The following is a 17,519-nucleotide window of genomic DNA, read 5'->3' as shown; positions in this document are numbered from 1 at the left end:
GACAGCAATCTGTGTCACCTACACTCCATATGGATGTAATGATATCGAGCAAGATTTGCTGACGCCTAAGCAGATACAGTTGCAGTTATTTGTAGAAGGAGCTGGTACTGTGGTGATGAGAGAAACCCTGATTTTTACATGTTACAAAGCAACCTGAGGATAAAGGCAAGGCATAGCTCTAGACATAGCACAAAATCAGGATAGCACAAAGGAGTCCACATTAGAAGAATGGTCACTTGTGCAGTTGAAAAAACAGTGGGAGGCAGTAAAAACAAGGGCTCATTTCAGTCAAAGAGCATTTCAACAGAGGGTCAAACACCTACAAGAGAAATTGGGAAAAGTTCTATTTGCACAGAAAAGGCAATATCCAGAGAAAGGAAAGTCATCAACACAGATGTAGCAGCTGGAATTGCATCTGTGAATGATTGCCTCCAGAGTCAGGAGGCTCATCAGGAAACTCCAGGAAGTCCTAAAAGGAGTGGAGAGCTTCCATCACCCCTTTTTCATATGCTGGATATTAAATTGATGGGGATAAAATTAAAAACAAAGCCAACAAAAAACATTCCACACCAAAAAAACCCCAAAACCCACTATTTACTGTTAGGCAAGAATTGAGAATTTGCACATTTGAAAAGATTCCAGCACATAATTAAGATTTCTGCATCAGTACACATATCTGTCTGCAGGTTAAGAAATTTACTGCAAGATTTGTCTGCCTTTGTGGTGGCTGCAGAGTAGCATTATTTGTTCTGTGGCCAATTAACAAGATACAGTAATCACAGTGGTTACGAAATGTAAAAATCAACATCAAATACTTGGACTAGAATTCCTCTGACTTTGTTTCCAAGCAAATTCATAATGACATAATGCTGTATTTTAACCTCTCAGATAAAGGTTTCCTGGGCATAACTTTACAAGCAGAATGCACACCTAAAAATTAAAAAGGCACAGCAACAAAAATTGTTTGTGAACAGAAACAGTAGTTATATTTCAATCACCCTTTATAAATAAACAGTCCTCCTGAAGCATTTGAAAAGTGTTTTGTACTAGTTTTACTACTATTCTGCTAAACAGAATATTGGCTAAAATAAGCACAGACCCTAAAGGAAAAAGCAACTGACAGACTTCACAGAGAAAATTCAAGAATCACCTGAAATAATGGCAGGGACTTATTTTCAATACGACTTAGGTTTTGACCAAAAAATAGAGACAAAAGAAATGTGCAGAACTTAGATACTCAAACATAAGACTACGCAAGTTAAACTCTTCAGGCATGGGAACAGAAACAATACTGAAAATACAGACACAAATTAATGTTTATTTCTTACACTTCTCAGAATTCCAGATTTAATAACCTTTTACTGTCATAAAAAGACTAAGTCTCATTAACAAGCGTATTCTAAGCCAAAGCCCAGGAGTTCAGGACTCAAATACTGTGAAGAAAGAAAAATTGTTAACCTTTTTTGCTAAGAGATCCTAGAAAGCCTGTCTTAACTTTTAGTTCAGATAGGACTGAATGATAGTTCTTGATCAAGCATCATTCACATAATAAGAAGTACATATCTCAATGCTGAAACTAACTTATAAGTAAATATCCCAGCACAATTTTCTCTAATGATCTATTTTAGCATAAATATTTAATATAAAAGATCATTACCTTATTACTCACAATACACCTCAGACAACCTACCAATCTGGGCAGATGGAACTGCCTGGTCTTCCGCACTCTGCTCATGAACCTCCTGCCCATCTTTTTGGCTCGCCAGACTGATAAAAACATCTCGTGTTTAATGCAAGTCTCCTTAGCCTTGCTTCAGTCATCAAAATGAACCCAACTGCACCGAGAGCTCAGGGAAAATCTCGGGTGAAAACAGTGCAATTCGTTACTAGGAGGACTCGATGTTGATTACTGTATCTTAGGTTGTTCTAATGTTTGGATTAATCCACAGTCCATCTGTTACAGTTTTTCTTTCTTGTCTGTGTTGACAAGAATTCATTGAGCAGATCCATATGGAGAACTGGGCAGATTTGGTCAACTGCTTCTTAATATAAAACACAAACTGACACCTTTGCAAATATTTCCACATTCTTCAATTACAGGAAGTTTAAAAGTAGTAACCTTTCAAGAACTTAGGGCAACTCATTTTAATTAAAGACTGCTTAACAGCTCCTCTCAAGTGCGACCACCAAAGTACAATACTAGTCTAAAAATAAGTATGTCTGAGGGTATGTTCAAGCTTTTCTTTATAATTCCTAGTATTCTAGGTATGTTCCTAACACCAGAAGCACTGCCTTTCTGCTGAAGATGGCAAAGCTTTACAAAGTTCCCAATTTAGAAAAAAGTAACAGATTGCAACCTTCTCACAATCATAACCCATCTTGCAAATTACATGTCAACTGATCTTTGATTTCTAAATGGAAACAGCATCTTCATCTTCAGGATAATCTCACCTACCTGCTCAGACTGCAGCAGGACAAGAAAATGTACTGGGGCAAAGAGGAAGTTAAAATTACTTTGACTGTTGGCTTACCTTGAACCTACACAGTTCAAATCATAAAGACCATTACCCTGAGAGCAGAAAAACTGTCCCAATGAATGCAGAGGCCTGTTTTAACAGAAGCTCCACAAGCTCTGAAAGACTTTTGGGGAAGCACTTGAGGGAATGGAGAGGATTGGAGGGAAGACACACCAGGAGATAAAAAGAAGGGAACCTATTAAGCTTATCAGCACAAGATTTGGGTTCATATGGAAAGGAGATTGTTGACATTGAAGGAAGGATGTGTGAATATGCACATTTATGTAACAGCTATTTCCACACAGATTAATGGGAAGGAGTTAAATGAAGGTACTTGTTTGCAGTTGAAGAAACAGGGCAGAATAGAGAAGCAATGTGTGCTGCAATACCTTTACTGCTATAGCCAGATAGCTAAAAGACTATCAGCAGATAGCCAAAAGACTATCAGCAGCTAAAAGATTTTTTCAAAGTCAGAGAGTAACTGTAGATCACTGTGTTTACAGGCTATAAGACAACTATCATGTGCTAATCTATAGTTCTGAATATAAATTTTAGTTTCTGAAATAACCATTCCCTAGTCATTTTCATCATTTTAGAGACTCAGTGTTACTGACTGTAGTTTCATCGGTGTCTCCTGAGTCAACTCTTACCCAAACTGAGGGGTCAAACCAGTTCATTCTTCATTCCACACTAGCTGCCCTCTGTCTCTGACCATTCCTGTTGTTCTTCTCTGAGTATCCAAATTTGCCTTCTTAATCAAGATAACGAACAGTGCAGATTTCTAGAGTGATAACATAATGCAGTTTTATTCCCATTTGCTTCTCTGATTATTCCTTGTATTCCATTTGCCTTTTTGACTGTAAATTGAGTACCAAAATGATTATTCCATTAATCTGTTATAACCCTGAGCTCTTACTCCTCTGAGATAATGCAATGAAAACAAGTTCTTCCAAGATCCTTCTGGCAACCTCCATCCATCATGATTACCAATCTTTATCCTTAACCTTTACTTTCCGTTTGTTGTTGGTTTGGTTTTGGTGGGGCATTTTTATTTGCTTGGGTTTCTTTAAAAACTAAACCCCAAAATTATTTTTTTCCTTATTTCATGACAATTTAAGTTTCTCCATAATCTTTTTTGAGTGCATCCATTGTTTGCATCTAAGAAAACCTAGAAACCTAAATCAACAAGATGATCTTCAGGCACATGCTTTAAGGGATTTGTGCAGCAGAAATTCTCTTTGCAGGGCATTCATTGCTTTCTCATCTCTAATTTCTCCACATGCTCATTGATTCTGCTCTTTAGAACAGTTTCACCGTGTTTTGCCAGTACAGAAATGAGAGTGAGTTCCAATTTCTCTCCTCCCTTCTGGAAGCTATTTTAAGAACAAGTAGTACCTTGCCATATCTCATTCCTGTGATACCACAGTCAGGATAAGTAGGCTGTTACACAGCACTGCAGCACTAATAGATAAGCAGTTTCAAATCAGGGTTAATTTAAAACCATTACACTTAAATACCATTAGGCCCTGGAAGTACTCTTCCAAAGATGACTAAAGATATGAACAAAAGTAGGCATACGCTGAGTGGGCACAAGACATTTATTTCACAGAGTAAAACTACAGTGCATGTAGTCAGCAGAATTGCTGTGCTACGATTACAAAGCCTGTCTTGGCAAAGGTTGGGGTACCACTGACACACTATCAGACACATTTTTGAAACTACATGTCCACAAAGTACAGGATATGGGACACAAAAACACAAGCTGCTGCTTCTAAGCAAGAGGAGAGGCTGAAGGACATACTTCTCACCCTGCAGGCACTCACAGCACTAGGTCAAATAAAATGCCCAACTAACCTACTGCCTCTCTGAGCACTGATCAGTGCAGGTGTAGAGGGATCCTTCCCTGCTCAATACACCATCACAAGCTCCAACAGAGGTGCACAGCGCCAAAGAAGGCAAACTCTGCCTTACTGCTTTTATTCTAATAAAGGACTACTTGCACTCTAATGCAAACTGAGCCTGAATACTTTCTCCCAGACCTGCCACTACAAGGTAAGCAGAAATAAAGAACAGGGGCACTGACACTGGGCACAGCTACTGCTTCAAGGGTATTCACTGGACACTTCATTTGGGCAAAAAGATTCCTTTAGTTAAAATTTGGGGGTGAAATTTCCATCTCTTTTTCAATGGGGAACAGTATTTCACCTCAGTTTGAAGCATTTCATTGTTCAGAGATGGGAAAACAGTAACTCATTTGCATTTAATGTCATAATATTATGAAGTCATGGCTTTATTCACTGAAGTAAGTTTATATAACCACGAAAGATTCCTCCAATGTGCTTTACATGGGCAAACAACACTAATCTACATGTTTAAAGCATTTTAGAAAAGACCTTTGGTAAAGGGAAGTGGGGATTTTTACTGCATGACCTGAAGCACAAGTGTTGTAGCAGAATACAACAGCCCCAGCCAGAATGACAGGTCTGTGCAGGAGATCAAACAGGCAGCAATGGGAAGGGGAATCTGCCCTGCCTGAGCTGCTCAGCACTGTCTGCCCCCAGAACCCCTCGTACAGGGAGGAGCATTCCTGGGAGAAAGGAAAGCAGCCAACTGTGTTTCATGAAATACAGACAAGAGTCCATGATCATGGAACTATTAATTGAAGGTTAACATATTTCCCCCCCACTACTCCCAACCTATTTCTCACAATTCCTAGCATGTGCTACCACTACATTGAGGATTGCACAAAGCTGTTCTAGAGATAGCAAATATTCAACCAGCAGAATGTCTTTGATTCCTTACAGATATTTGATTCATTCAGTAATCAAAATTTTCGTGTATAGCATGAATAAGCAATTTTAGACCCCTTACTAGACTAATAAAGCCAGTACAATGTTCCAACTAAAACATTTCTGTTCAGCAGTCCATGTCTGTGACACTTGTAAGGAACAAACCAAAGGTAGGTAATTTCTTCACACTCTTTGAAGATTGGTGCTAAAGTGAAAATCTCCAGAGACAGATCATCGAAAAATATTTGATTAAAGAAAGAAGAACTGCAGAGACTTTTCTCAATCAGTAAGTTTAGCTTCCTGCTACCACATGCAGCCACATGATAATTTATAAACTCAAATACTTTGAAAGGTTTTAGAATTTGTGCGAATTTCAAATGGGAATTATGGATACAACGGAAATTTATTGAATACTGCAATATTAAGTATTTATTTCAGAGCAAGATAAAGATGTATTGTACTAGTCATGGCACATTTTTCCAGTACAAGATATATTTAGTAGTTTACAAATTATTACATGTTTTCTTTAGAACTTCTCTATTACCAGCAAAATAATAGCCCAACACAAAATACACAAACATAATACAGAAATATATTGAAGCCCGAATCAGATTCTAACTTAAATGCTGAATTGCCAAGCTACATCATATATATATGATAAATAAGCTGTAGCACACAGGTTGCTTCATATAATTTTTTTTTCTTATTGCACCATGACCCATTATTTAATACCCTTGTAATATTATTTTATACCCTTGTAATACCTATTGTTCAAAGATTTTTTCCTTGATAGAAAGCTTCAGCTTCCACTCCACAGTTTTTACAACTTGCTTGGTACGATATATCTGTGACAGATTTCACTTGATTGGAGCTGTTCCATAAGCCAAATTTTAACTGCAAAGCCATCACTGCGAAGGGGCTGTGACCTCACTGCTCTCCAGCGCTAATTCAGTGCTCCATTGAGCAAACCCTGCTGTAGCATCGCCATCTCGTGGGCAACCTGCAGAGCAGATCACTGCAGAGCTCTGGGGACCTCGCACTGGAGCCGCACGTTTCTAGAAATTCTGGTACTAGCTGCCTACCTACCTGGAAATATTCTTCAAAATCTCTGGGACAGAATACTTGTGAAGGATTTGAAGTTTGACCATTTTCACTACCTCTTTATGTTTCTCTACCATTAAATTTATATTTAAAGAAGCTGGTTTACAGCATTAGCATTCCATTTCACACTGTATTAGAGAACAGAGGACACAAAATCTCCTGAGCCAAGTTTACCTGTTTGTTACCTGAGACCCAGCAAGTAAACATTTCTTCTTAAACTGACAAAGCTCCACTCTAACAAGACAAAACCTGTAAGCCTTAGTTAAACTTTAAATCAATATAGCTAGTATCTCCTATTTCATGCTTATTGCAAGAATGCAGTATTTTAACCCAATCTGAATCTCAGGCAGCCCACTCCTCTGTCAAGAAGACAAACCACCTTCACTTACTACAGTACTCAACATTTGATAAAGAGCAATCACATCTAAAAATTTGGGATACACATTTGTATTTTTGGTCATCTAAAGCAGCTCTTTAAAATAGCATCCACCTATCCAAGCAAGTTGTAAAAGCTACTTTAAGTCCTAGACTATTTGAAAGCTTCTCTCAAGAACAAAATGCAAACTAGTCAGAGCCAGGCATCTCCCTTCCCTTCTGTTCTTTTGTGTTATTGCTCCAGACTGCAGAGAGCTTGCTATAACAGAAGGTATTCCTCAAAATCCAATTCTACTGCCCTCTGCAGCATTGCTTAAAAAGTAACATGCAACCATAAAACCACTGACTTCTTCAAAGAACTAACTCTATATTTGAAATTTCAAATGCATTTAACATTCATATTTAAAATAAAAAACTAACTCCTCTTATTATTTTATTCATGTGCTAAACACATTTGGTATTTTGTTTAGTTCCCTTAAGCAATGAACTATTGCAGAAAGCTGATTGAGATCTTGTATATCAGCCAAGACCTGGTCCTTGCACAGTGCACTAAGCCAACCTACCAAATAAATCACACAAAGCACTCTTAAATCAGAGCTGTTGTTGCTAAACTGCTCATCTTCAGCATGAGCTATGCCAAAACTATGAACACCTTACAGATTATCAGGCTGAAGGCAGAGCAGACCAGCTATGCTAATAATACAACAGCAACCTTGGTTTTTCAATTCTGGAGAGAAGCAAGCCAGCAGTCAATTAGCATCAGAATCCAAAATTACCCAAAACACTGGTAAACAACTGAAACCTGGAGCCTCACCCCAGTTTTCAGATGAAGAAAGCTTTGAACAATTAAAATTTACCATATGTTAATTTGAAATCAGGAGTTACCTGAAAATAATCAGACATATGCTAAACACGGTAATACAAGCTGCATGATATTTCCCTTATACACATTCTTCCCTATTGAGTGATGATTTCCCAGCATTTACCAATTTGAGAAATGTAATAGCAATCCTCCTCAGAGACCTAAGATACACAGTATTTTGAAAAGGCCACACCATATTTTTCAACTATACTTAATTCCTAATTCTACTTAATTCTATTTTGAAAATACTTTTCTTTCTTCCAGACAGTTTTACAGCACACCTCTTTGCCTTTTTATCCCTTTATGCTCTCTAAAAGGCAAGACTAACTGCTCAAGGAATTAGGAAAAGCTTGTGAACGAACAGAGTTGACCTTAAGTTCCCAGAGGAAGAGGATATTTTTAAATTTATTTCTATTGTTTGCATATAAAATGTGTTTTATTCCTTTCCAAATATCAAATTCAGGGAATTAGACATGTGAAAGTTTGTTACTGTCTAACTTCTTAAGCAAGAAAAGTTTGAAGTCCTAGCCATTCCCAAAAATTGAAAGCTGTCACATTACTATTCTTAGAAGGCTCTTCAGATAGCAATATAGCCCTCTTCAAAAAGGTTATTCATTAGGGCTCAAAGAATTCAGCTTGTCTAGCTGAGGACTATGGAAAAATACTGAGAGTTCATTATGGAGATATCACTAAAAATATGGTTCAATACCATCATATACATTTTTAAAAATTTAGAAAATATGGAAAACAATTACTAAATGCACTACTGTTGCTTCTGACACACTACTGTTGCTTCTTCTACAGAAGTCAATGATAAAGAGATGATACATTCAACAAAATTTTTCTTCATAATTAAAAAAATGGAAATATAACTAGGTTCAAAACATTTTTATTAAATTATCATAGAATGGTCTGGGTTGGAATGAGCTTTAAAGATCATCTAGTTCAAAGTCCCTGCCATGGGCTTGAACACCTTCCACTAGACCAGGTTGCCCAAAGCCCCATCCAACCCAGCCTTGAACACTTCCAGGGATGAGGCAGCCACCCCTTCTCTGGGTAACCTGTGCCAGAGCCTCTCCACCCTCCCAGTAAAGAATTTCTTCCTAATACCCAATCTAAACCTACCCTCTTTGAGTTTAAAGCCATTCCTCATCTTGTCCTGTCACTACATGACCTTGCAAAAATTCCCCCTCCAGCTTTCTTGTAGCCCCTTTGTGTACTGGAAGAGGCTCTAAGGTCTCCATGGAGGCTCCTGTTCTCCAGGATGAACAGCTCCAGCTCTCTCAGCCTGTCTTCACAGGAGAGGTGTTCCAGCTCTCTGATCATCTTTTTGCCCTCCTCTGGGCTTGTTCCACCACCTCCATGTCCTTCTTATCTTAGGGACCCCAGAGCTGATGCAGCACTGCAGGTGGGTCTCACCAGAGCAGCACAGAGGGGCAGAATCCCCTCCCTCAGCTGCTGCCCATGGGGCTTTAGAAGCAGCCCAGGACATGTTTGGCTTTCTGGGCTGGGAGCACACACTGTTGGGTCATGTCCAGCCTCTCACCCACCAGCACCCCCAAGCCCTTCTCCCCAGGGCTACTCTCAATATAACAGCATTTGCTCTTTGCAGTAACACAGGACACCATCACATACAAACAATTCATGCTAAAAGTATCAAGCTATAAGCCTACCACAATGTAAGCCCATGTCATCCTTCTAAAGCCCAAGCACTCACCAGTATCAAATACTTCGTCCACTTTTTCCTCAAAGCCAGACAAGGACTCAGAGGTGTTACAGAAAACAGAATTTAGTCTGACACACAAAACCACTGCACTATTCAGAGAATGATTGAGCTACATCTATATACTAACACAGTAAATAAAACTGCCTGTTATAACCCTGTCCCAAACCTCACATTCATTTTGTCTTTTTAATCTGTAAATTCATCTTGAAATTACTGAAGCTGTCTTGAAAAAAAATAGTGCTGCATGCTGAAAAACTCCATTGACATACACTGCACATAGATTCTCCATTAAAATCTTTAATGGAAACAAACTCAGAACCAACTCTACAGGATCCTGACCGAAAACCCCAAATGTAACTGACAGCAGGAACCACAGTGCCCCCCAAAACCACACCCAAAATCTTAAGTTACCTATAGTTGTTTTCTGGGCATTTTACTACAATGCACATCTAGAACATGTGGAACTAAGTCAATGCTTTAGTATCTACAAAGTAAATTTTACAAATGAGCAGTTCCATAAAAACAGAAGCAGGTATTTTGCATGAGTTTTTTTTACCCCACAAAATTGAATTCCTGGAGAGCATATCAAAACAGTTCACTCTAACTTAAAAAATGCCTACCTTTACTGGTGAAATGTGAGAATGGGAAACAAATCCATGGACATTCTCAATCTGTGACAGATTCTTCTCTGAGACATGAACCAGCTCTGGACCCGTCACCTCATTGGCAATGTGTGGAGAGCTGTGCTCCTGTGGGGGTGTATCTTCATCCTGATAGCGGTATTTCTGGGGAAAAAAACATAGAAAAGGATCAGCCCAGCACAGAAATGAGAAAAAATTATCCAGAAAGCCTAAGTCAGACAGAAATAGTTATTCTTCTGACCTTGCCAACATCAAGGCAATAAAATCTATAAATAAAAGTTTTAATTAGCATTTTTAGTTTAAAGATTGATCCTACCCAAAAATGTTCCAGGCCTTTTAGTCCCACCTGGAATTAGTATAAAGCTACTTAAACCCCCGCAGGGTTTACTGTGAAGCATCCCAACATTTTCCAATCACATTCACCTTCATACACTACTACTATACACCTAAGTACATGCATAGTTATTACTAATTTATAGGGAGAGCATGTCATGTTATTAAAGGTATAGAAAAACCTTCTAAACACATACTAATTTTAACCTTGAAACAAGTTATTCCTGTTATTGAAATATATTTAGGATAGAAGATATTCCTGTAGGGTTTTTTTTAAACAGAATTCTAAGATCTACATACTACAGCTTAAGTCAAAACCAGACACTTTTCTGGTAATTCTTTTACACATCGTAACCCAGTAGATGACTGCAAGTAACCCATTTGTCTGTAAGCACAGGAACACTACACCAAACCAGTATCTAACATACAGTGCATAATCCCTAGCCCCCTCAAGAGTTACATGCAATTTCTATTTCAGGTAACCACAAAGATCCATCCCCTTCATCAAAAACTCCTACAATATTACAAAGGTGAGATCTACAGGATAAACTACAAAGAATCTGCTTGAAATGATCTGTTACCAGCTCCTGTAATGCTTAACACATTCTTAACTCAGTTGTAAAGTAGAAGCAGTACAAGTACATTTTGTCTAAAAATGGTAATTATTAGTAGAGAAGCAGAAGATCCACTTCTTGCAGCAGAAGTAATTCCAAAGAAGAAAGCAAGACCATTAAGACTTCTGTTACTGCAAGAATCCAACCCCAAATACTTCCATACCTTCTCCTTAGCTGGATATACCAAAGGAGAGATGGTGAAAGCTGACAGTTGTGAAAAACTGCAAGTGATTACTCAAAAAGCCCTCATTTTTCAAATCTTTAGCAGAGAAGTTTCATGAGATAACCAACTTAATAGCTCACTACTACCAGAAGATTAAAGTTCTTTTTTACTTTCCCTGCAGCAGTGAGATGCTGGATTGCTCAGCCTCAGACTGCTGCCATTCATCTATTTCCTGAGATTGACTTGTTTTTCACTTATCAAAATAAAACCCTGAAAGGAGTTGACATTGGCTCTCTAGAGAAGCCATATTAAATATTTGAAACAGAGAAGAATTATCATCTAAACAAAGTGTTGGCCAAAAATACAAGGGTATGTTACCAGAGTATAAATTAGACCACACTGGCAATTAGAGAAAATAAACACTGGAGCTTCAAGAAGCAGAGAAAATGTCATGCAGCATGTGAGAAAGTAGGAATTCTGCTAGCTTAAAGCAGCCTGCTCCACTGTAGGCTGTGTTTGGCTGGACTTGAGATCTAAGATGTCCCTTGCAGACCTCAGGCTTTGATTTCATTATGAAATACAAGAAAATTATTTGAAAGTAGATTTAGTTTCTAGATCATTTCGGACAACATCCTATAGAAAGCTAGAAGTGGGTAATTCCAGTTTTATTGCGGGGTGCAGGGGAGGGCACACACAACAACATCCACATAGAAAAAACAAAAACAAACAAACAAAAAAAAAAAAAAGCTGAACAAACTAGTTAGTCAAACAGTCACAGGTCAATCAAAACTAATTTCCTTTATAGAATAGTCAATACCTTTAGACTAAGCATAGAATTACCTTGATTTTTTTTTCCCCTGAAAACGGACACATTTATTAGGAACAGGTACCTTATTAGTAACAAGTACTTGAACATCAATGACTGCAAACAGGCTCTAGATTTCACTGAGATATATATTTTTACATTTTAGAGTGTATCAGTGCTTATAATAAAACAGTGCATATGAAGTTTTAATAGATCACTTTATCATTATTTTGATTTTAAAAAAGGAAAAATGTCCCGCAAAAGGCACGCACAGGACCTACAATCATCTCAAAAAAAATTTTTAAGTAAACTGCTAATTAGATTTTGATGCAATATTTAAGATTGACTGTACTATTATTTGCGAATAGAAGACAAGAACATGAAGTCAAGAACATGAAGTTGTTTAAGAAAAGACTGGATGTGACACTTAGTGCCATGGTCTGTTTGACAAGGTGGTGTTAGGACATAGGCTGGACTTGATTATCTCAAAGGTCTTTTCCAACCTTGTTGATTCTGTGATTCTGTGAAGAGCATGAAAACATAATATCCACGCTCCTACCTATTCTGAAAGGTACCACAGCCCTCCACAGAAACTATTTTTGAGCAAAGTGCTTTAAGCAAGGTAAACTACTACATCTTGTGCCAGCTAATTCTCTCTGGATGTGTCTGTAGTGCTTTACTGTGGAGCAGCATCTCTGAATGCTGTGCCTCTGGTCTGAGGCAGAGCGTTCAAGCGAGCTGCTTGGTCAAACAGCCTCCACTCAGCACTGCCCCTTGCCTTCCTCTCCCAGGAGCTGCCAGCTCCTGCACAGGAACTCAGTCGGCTGCTCCAGTCACGCCAAGTGAACTGTACTGCTGCATCCAAAGCCCTGTGCAGGTTCCCCTCCATGTCTATGGGGGTCCACAGACATGATTTCACAGCACAGCCCAGCTCTCTCCAAGGGCAGCCAGAGTCCAAAGAAGCAGAACCCATTCACTCGCTCTTGGTCAAGCAGAACTCATCTCCCTGCCCCTTGCTGAGAGCACACAGCTGACTTCAATGAGCAAGCTCAGCAAGCTAATCCAGCAGAATGGTTTTTCCTCTTCCAGCAATAACAAATTTTCTGAAGTTCCCTGGAGTGGTTCATGGCGAATTGAGGCACACATCAATACTTGCATAACAGGGAAAACAGCAGGTAAGGAGTAGGGCCAACCCATCTCCAGTGGCTAGGAACAGAACATTAGTCTGCTTGCAAGGAAGAAAATCCAATCTTGCACCCAAATCCAGGCTCCAAGGAGACCCTAATTTATATGAGCCAGCCCAGCAATGGACACTTCAAAGGCAAGGAAAAGGTGTGGCAATGCAGCTCTGAACTTGCAGACAGTCTCAGCTGCACACTTCCCAGCACTCAATCAGGTAGCAGCCAGGCAATTTAATTCCTTTTTTAAGAAGCTTTATGGACTGCTTTATAACTTAAAACCATAATTTTAAGTCCAAAGCAACCAAGTGCTAAATATTTAACACATCCTTTTGACAGAGATACTGCCCCAAAGGATTCTGTTGCATAATACAGGTGTGTCAAGATTAATTCAAAACATTTCTCTTCTGATGCAACATAGTTAACAGGGTATCTTCAGGCTAAATTATACCCTCAATAAGTTTTGAATTGTCACCAAACTCTATGGTCACTGATGTAAACAACTGAAAAATACATTAACTTTAATAAACCAGTGCTAGTTTGCATGAGATGAGAAAATTATCCTAATTCACCACAGTGAAATAATTTTTCAGGCCCACAACCTCCTTGCTTCAAGTCTCAGGTCCAGCAAAGTTAGACAAAAATAAGACTAAAGAAAGTATCTGTAACTATATTCAGGACAAACAAAGATTTTTTTTTTTTTTGGACATTTTATAGCACCATTTTTCAGAACGGAGATCACCTGCTCACAGAAAAAGCACAGAAAAGTTTTAAGAAACTCATTCCAAGAGGTTCATTCTAAGAGATTAGGTCTTCCTAATCTCTTATCTGTATTTTAAAAAGAAGATATTTCTAACTCCCTTCCATTCTCCAGACTTTAGCCCTCCTGTCCCACCAGCCATACAACTCTCAAGTTACTGCTTACTTCCAACAACAAATCCCAGGAAAGCACAGTCTGACTTACAGTCTGTCCCTGGGTTAAATTTTCATTTTCATTGTACAGGTCCAACCATGTTTTGAAAGAGGTTAAGAATAAAAGAAGACTTGAATAAGTAAATCTAATGATTTGAATTTTTTAAAATATACAGAAGCTCACAGGGTCAGACCGTCTCTGAGGCAGTATGAACAGACAGTGTGATAAAAATACAAGTAATTTTAGACCACTTGGACAGACTTCCCCAAGTTTAAATACTTGTCCTTTACTAGTCATTGCTCCATTTTACAAGTTAAACTAAATCTGAAAGGGCCCTTTAAAAGATCATTCCAGCAACTGAAGTTACTGTGAAGCACTGTTTGACATGCAACATCTCCACTCCTGCATGAAAGGACTTGATGCAATGTCAAAAACAAATGGGTAGAGACTAAATACCTACAGTCCTCACATCTCCCCAAAAGCACAATTCTGTCATCCAGATGCCCTTCAGCAGAAAATAACTTCCAACTCTAATAACAAAAGCAACAATACAGACAAATTTTGCATACCTTGCTAAACCAAAACTAAGCAAAAATTAATAACCTATTAAGATGCTAATGCATTTTATACAAGTCTTTCCTGTAGTCTAGGGTTAAACTAGAAACTAGTGCTTAGGAAAGTAATAGTGCCTTCCGCACAAAGGAAAAAGAAAAGGACACAAAACAAAAGGTATGCTCTACTCTTGCAGAACTGAAGTCAACTTGAAAACTTCTCATTTTGAAAAAACAAGAAGATTTTGAAAGCCAAATAAAATCTCTTTGCAGGTAAAATTCATACTCAGAAGTTGAAAGATTGTGCATAACAAACGAAACTTAAGCAATGGAAGAAAAGATGGTAATGTTTCTGTCTTTTTAGAACTTCACTGATCATGGAATAGGACATTCAGTATTATTTTCAACTTAGGCTTAAACATATAATAAACTTAATGATTTCAAATATTGGAACAGGGTTTTTAATCTTTGGGTTTGCTTTTTCAAACACAAGTTCAGTACTCTGAGTAGCTAACTGCTTCATTGTCAAATAAAAGCACTAAGTTTTCTTTAATAACTAGGGCTATGACAAAGACATAAGGCATTTCACCCTCCTTGGACAGTTTCAGTTTGACATTGTATCTTGAATATAACTGCTTATAACACGGTTATTTAGGTCACAGTGTTCCATCATATGTCAAAATGCACAGCTAGTGTTAAACCTATTTATGTAATGCTTCATGTCATGGACATCCACAAACAATAAAACAATTGAAGTATACACATTTACAAAGAGTCCAGAAAAATTTGTAATCAAGTTCACCTGCTCCAGAAGGCCAAGGAAAAGAGAATAAGGAACACTCAGATTGTGAATCTTCTTTTCATGTCGTCAAAAAAAAAGGAAAACTGAAAATATTATTTTATGTGATTACTTGTGTGAGATTGTTTCTTGATGTGAAGGACAGGTCCAGGACTGTATTACTGTTTCACATTGTCTTTAAATATTTACTCAGTATTCAAAGGCTTCATCTTCTCAGAGGACAAGAGCATTTTATTTTTAGTACTATCCAGCCCAACAACTTCTATCCAAAAACTGTCAAGTGCCTGGTGCAAAATCTCTCTGTGCTACCAGCAAGTCACTGTTTAAACAAATCCTCCCGTTCGTTTGGGATGCAGGTAGCAGAGAGGCAGCACACAGCACCCACTGGGCACTGGCAGCGCCCCGGGTTTATCCGCAGGTAACTCGAGCTGGGCAAAAACAGCCCGAGCCATGTCAAAGTACCCCTGGCGAGTGCCCTGTGCTCGGGAGGCTGGGGCTGCCGTGCCCAGTAACCCTGCCCGGTGCTGTGGTCAGTGTCCCTGCCCGGTGTCCCTGTCCGGTGTCCCTGCCCGGTGCTGTGGTCAGTGTCCCTGCCCGGTGTCCCTGTCCGGTGTCCCTGCCCGGTGCTGTGGTCAGTGTCCCTGTCCGGTGTCCCTGCCCGGTGCTGTGGTCAGTGTCCCTGCCCGGTGCTGTGGTCAGTGTCGCTGCCCGGTTCCCTGTCCGGCCGCACGCAAGGCACACGGCAAAGCCGATGCACGGACACTGCGCCCCCGCCCCAGCAGCGCCCCCCGGCGGCCGCCCCGGGGAGCTGCGGGGCCGCGGGCGCGCAGGGTCCGCGCAAGAAGCGCCGCCATGGCTCAGCCCCGCCACAACATGCCCAAAGTGCAGGCTGCATGCTGGCTGGATATTTTTAGTTTGCTCTTAAAGTGAACAGCACTCCTGCTCTGCAGCTCAACGGGCAGAAGCCAAGCCGAGAGTATTTTCATTCCGTGGCTTTCTTCCCAAGTTCGTGGTTTAAACATGAGCAGAGCTTATAAATAAGGAGTGTGCGGCTCCACAAATAAGAAGGAAAGAAACCTTGATGTTATGTCAAGTAGTTTCCAAATTGCATCAGTAAATAGATACACATTTCCAATTGAAAAATGCTTTGGACACGGGAAGGATAAGCAGATTCAAAACAATGCAAAGCCTTCCTCCTGGAAATAAAGCATTCAACTTTAAGTTTTATAATAATTACATTATCAAAAGAGCCTTAAATTTTAGACTTCTCCATCCCAACCTAGATGAAATTTATTCAACATCAAGATTTTGTGATACATATATGTGTGTGTATATATATGTACAAATAAATGCATCACATATCTATATATGTGACTATATATGCACACACACAACTGCTACCACTTAATAAAATCTAGTTAAACTATTTTTTGTTAAAAATAAACACTGACTTGGAAACCCTGAATACATAAAGAAAGTTTTAGAGAGAAAGACTTCCTAATTTCTGCCTCAAAACTAACTTTATACACATATCCCTTTAATTTTAAAGGGGCTTTTCAGTACTTAACATTCTCCTCATATCCTTGACATTGCGTGTTAATTTTACTGAAAAAAAACCCCAAACATTTTTGACACAGAGCTGAATATATTCTGTTTACTATTCTGATGATTACCAAATTATATATGTCTTATTCCTCTGCAACCTAAACAGTTGATGTAGTCCTAAAATGACTAAATGCCTGAGGGCACTGTTAAACCCAAACCTGCCACTAACAATTGCTTCCATCAAAATGATGTCAGGAGGCATTTCCAGCCCTGGATCTCAGTGCAAGTCTCCTGTGTATTTAATTCTCTACAGCTGAAGAAAATGAAAGCCAAGTGCAATAAACTGATTACATGATGATTAATGCTGATTAATGAAGAATGACGACATTTTACATGCGGCATTCAGTAAACTCAAAATGTTGTTCAAAGGGATCTTTAAACAGTAGGCATGATAATTCATTACTTCTGTCACCATCACTAAAAGCTTGGATAATTGAGGAAGGCATGGAACAAAATACACACTTATTTAACCAGAAATTTAAGGTACAGTTACATTAGACACAAAAGCAATCATTCATTAAATGCAGCTTACATTTCCAGGAAAGTCC

At 38.9% G+C, this 17,519-nt stretch overlaps 1 protein-coding gene across 11 annotated transcripts in view; it reads right to left on the bottom strand.

Annotated features, from left to right (window-relative positions):
- Positions 1 to 17,519, bottom strand: part of DLG1 (discs large MAGUK scaffold protein 1) — a 143,804-nt gene that overhangs the window by 80,855 nt on the left and 45,430 nt on the right. For all 11 annotated transcript variants that reach the window (XM_085069462.1, XM_085069463.1, XM_085069465.1 and 8 more), the window contains one exon: positions 9,990 to 10,154. In XM_085069462.1, coding sequence (XP_084925588.1) covers positions 9,990 to 10,154 — 165 coding nt within the window. The remainder of the gene's footprint in view (positions 1 to 9,989; positions 10,155 to 17,519) is intronic.

The sequence above is a fragment of the Lichenostomus cassidix genome, chromosome 9 (genome assembly GCF_008360975.1).
Source record: "Lichenostomus cassidix isolate B80296 chromosome 9, HeHo_3.0, whole genome shotgun sequence".
Classification (NCBI taxonomy): Eukaryota; Metazoa; Chordata; class Aves; order Passeriformes; family Meliphagidae; genus Lichenostomus; species Lichenostomus cassidix.
This window is presented reverse-complemented; position numbering and strand designations above follow the sequence as displayed.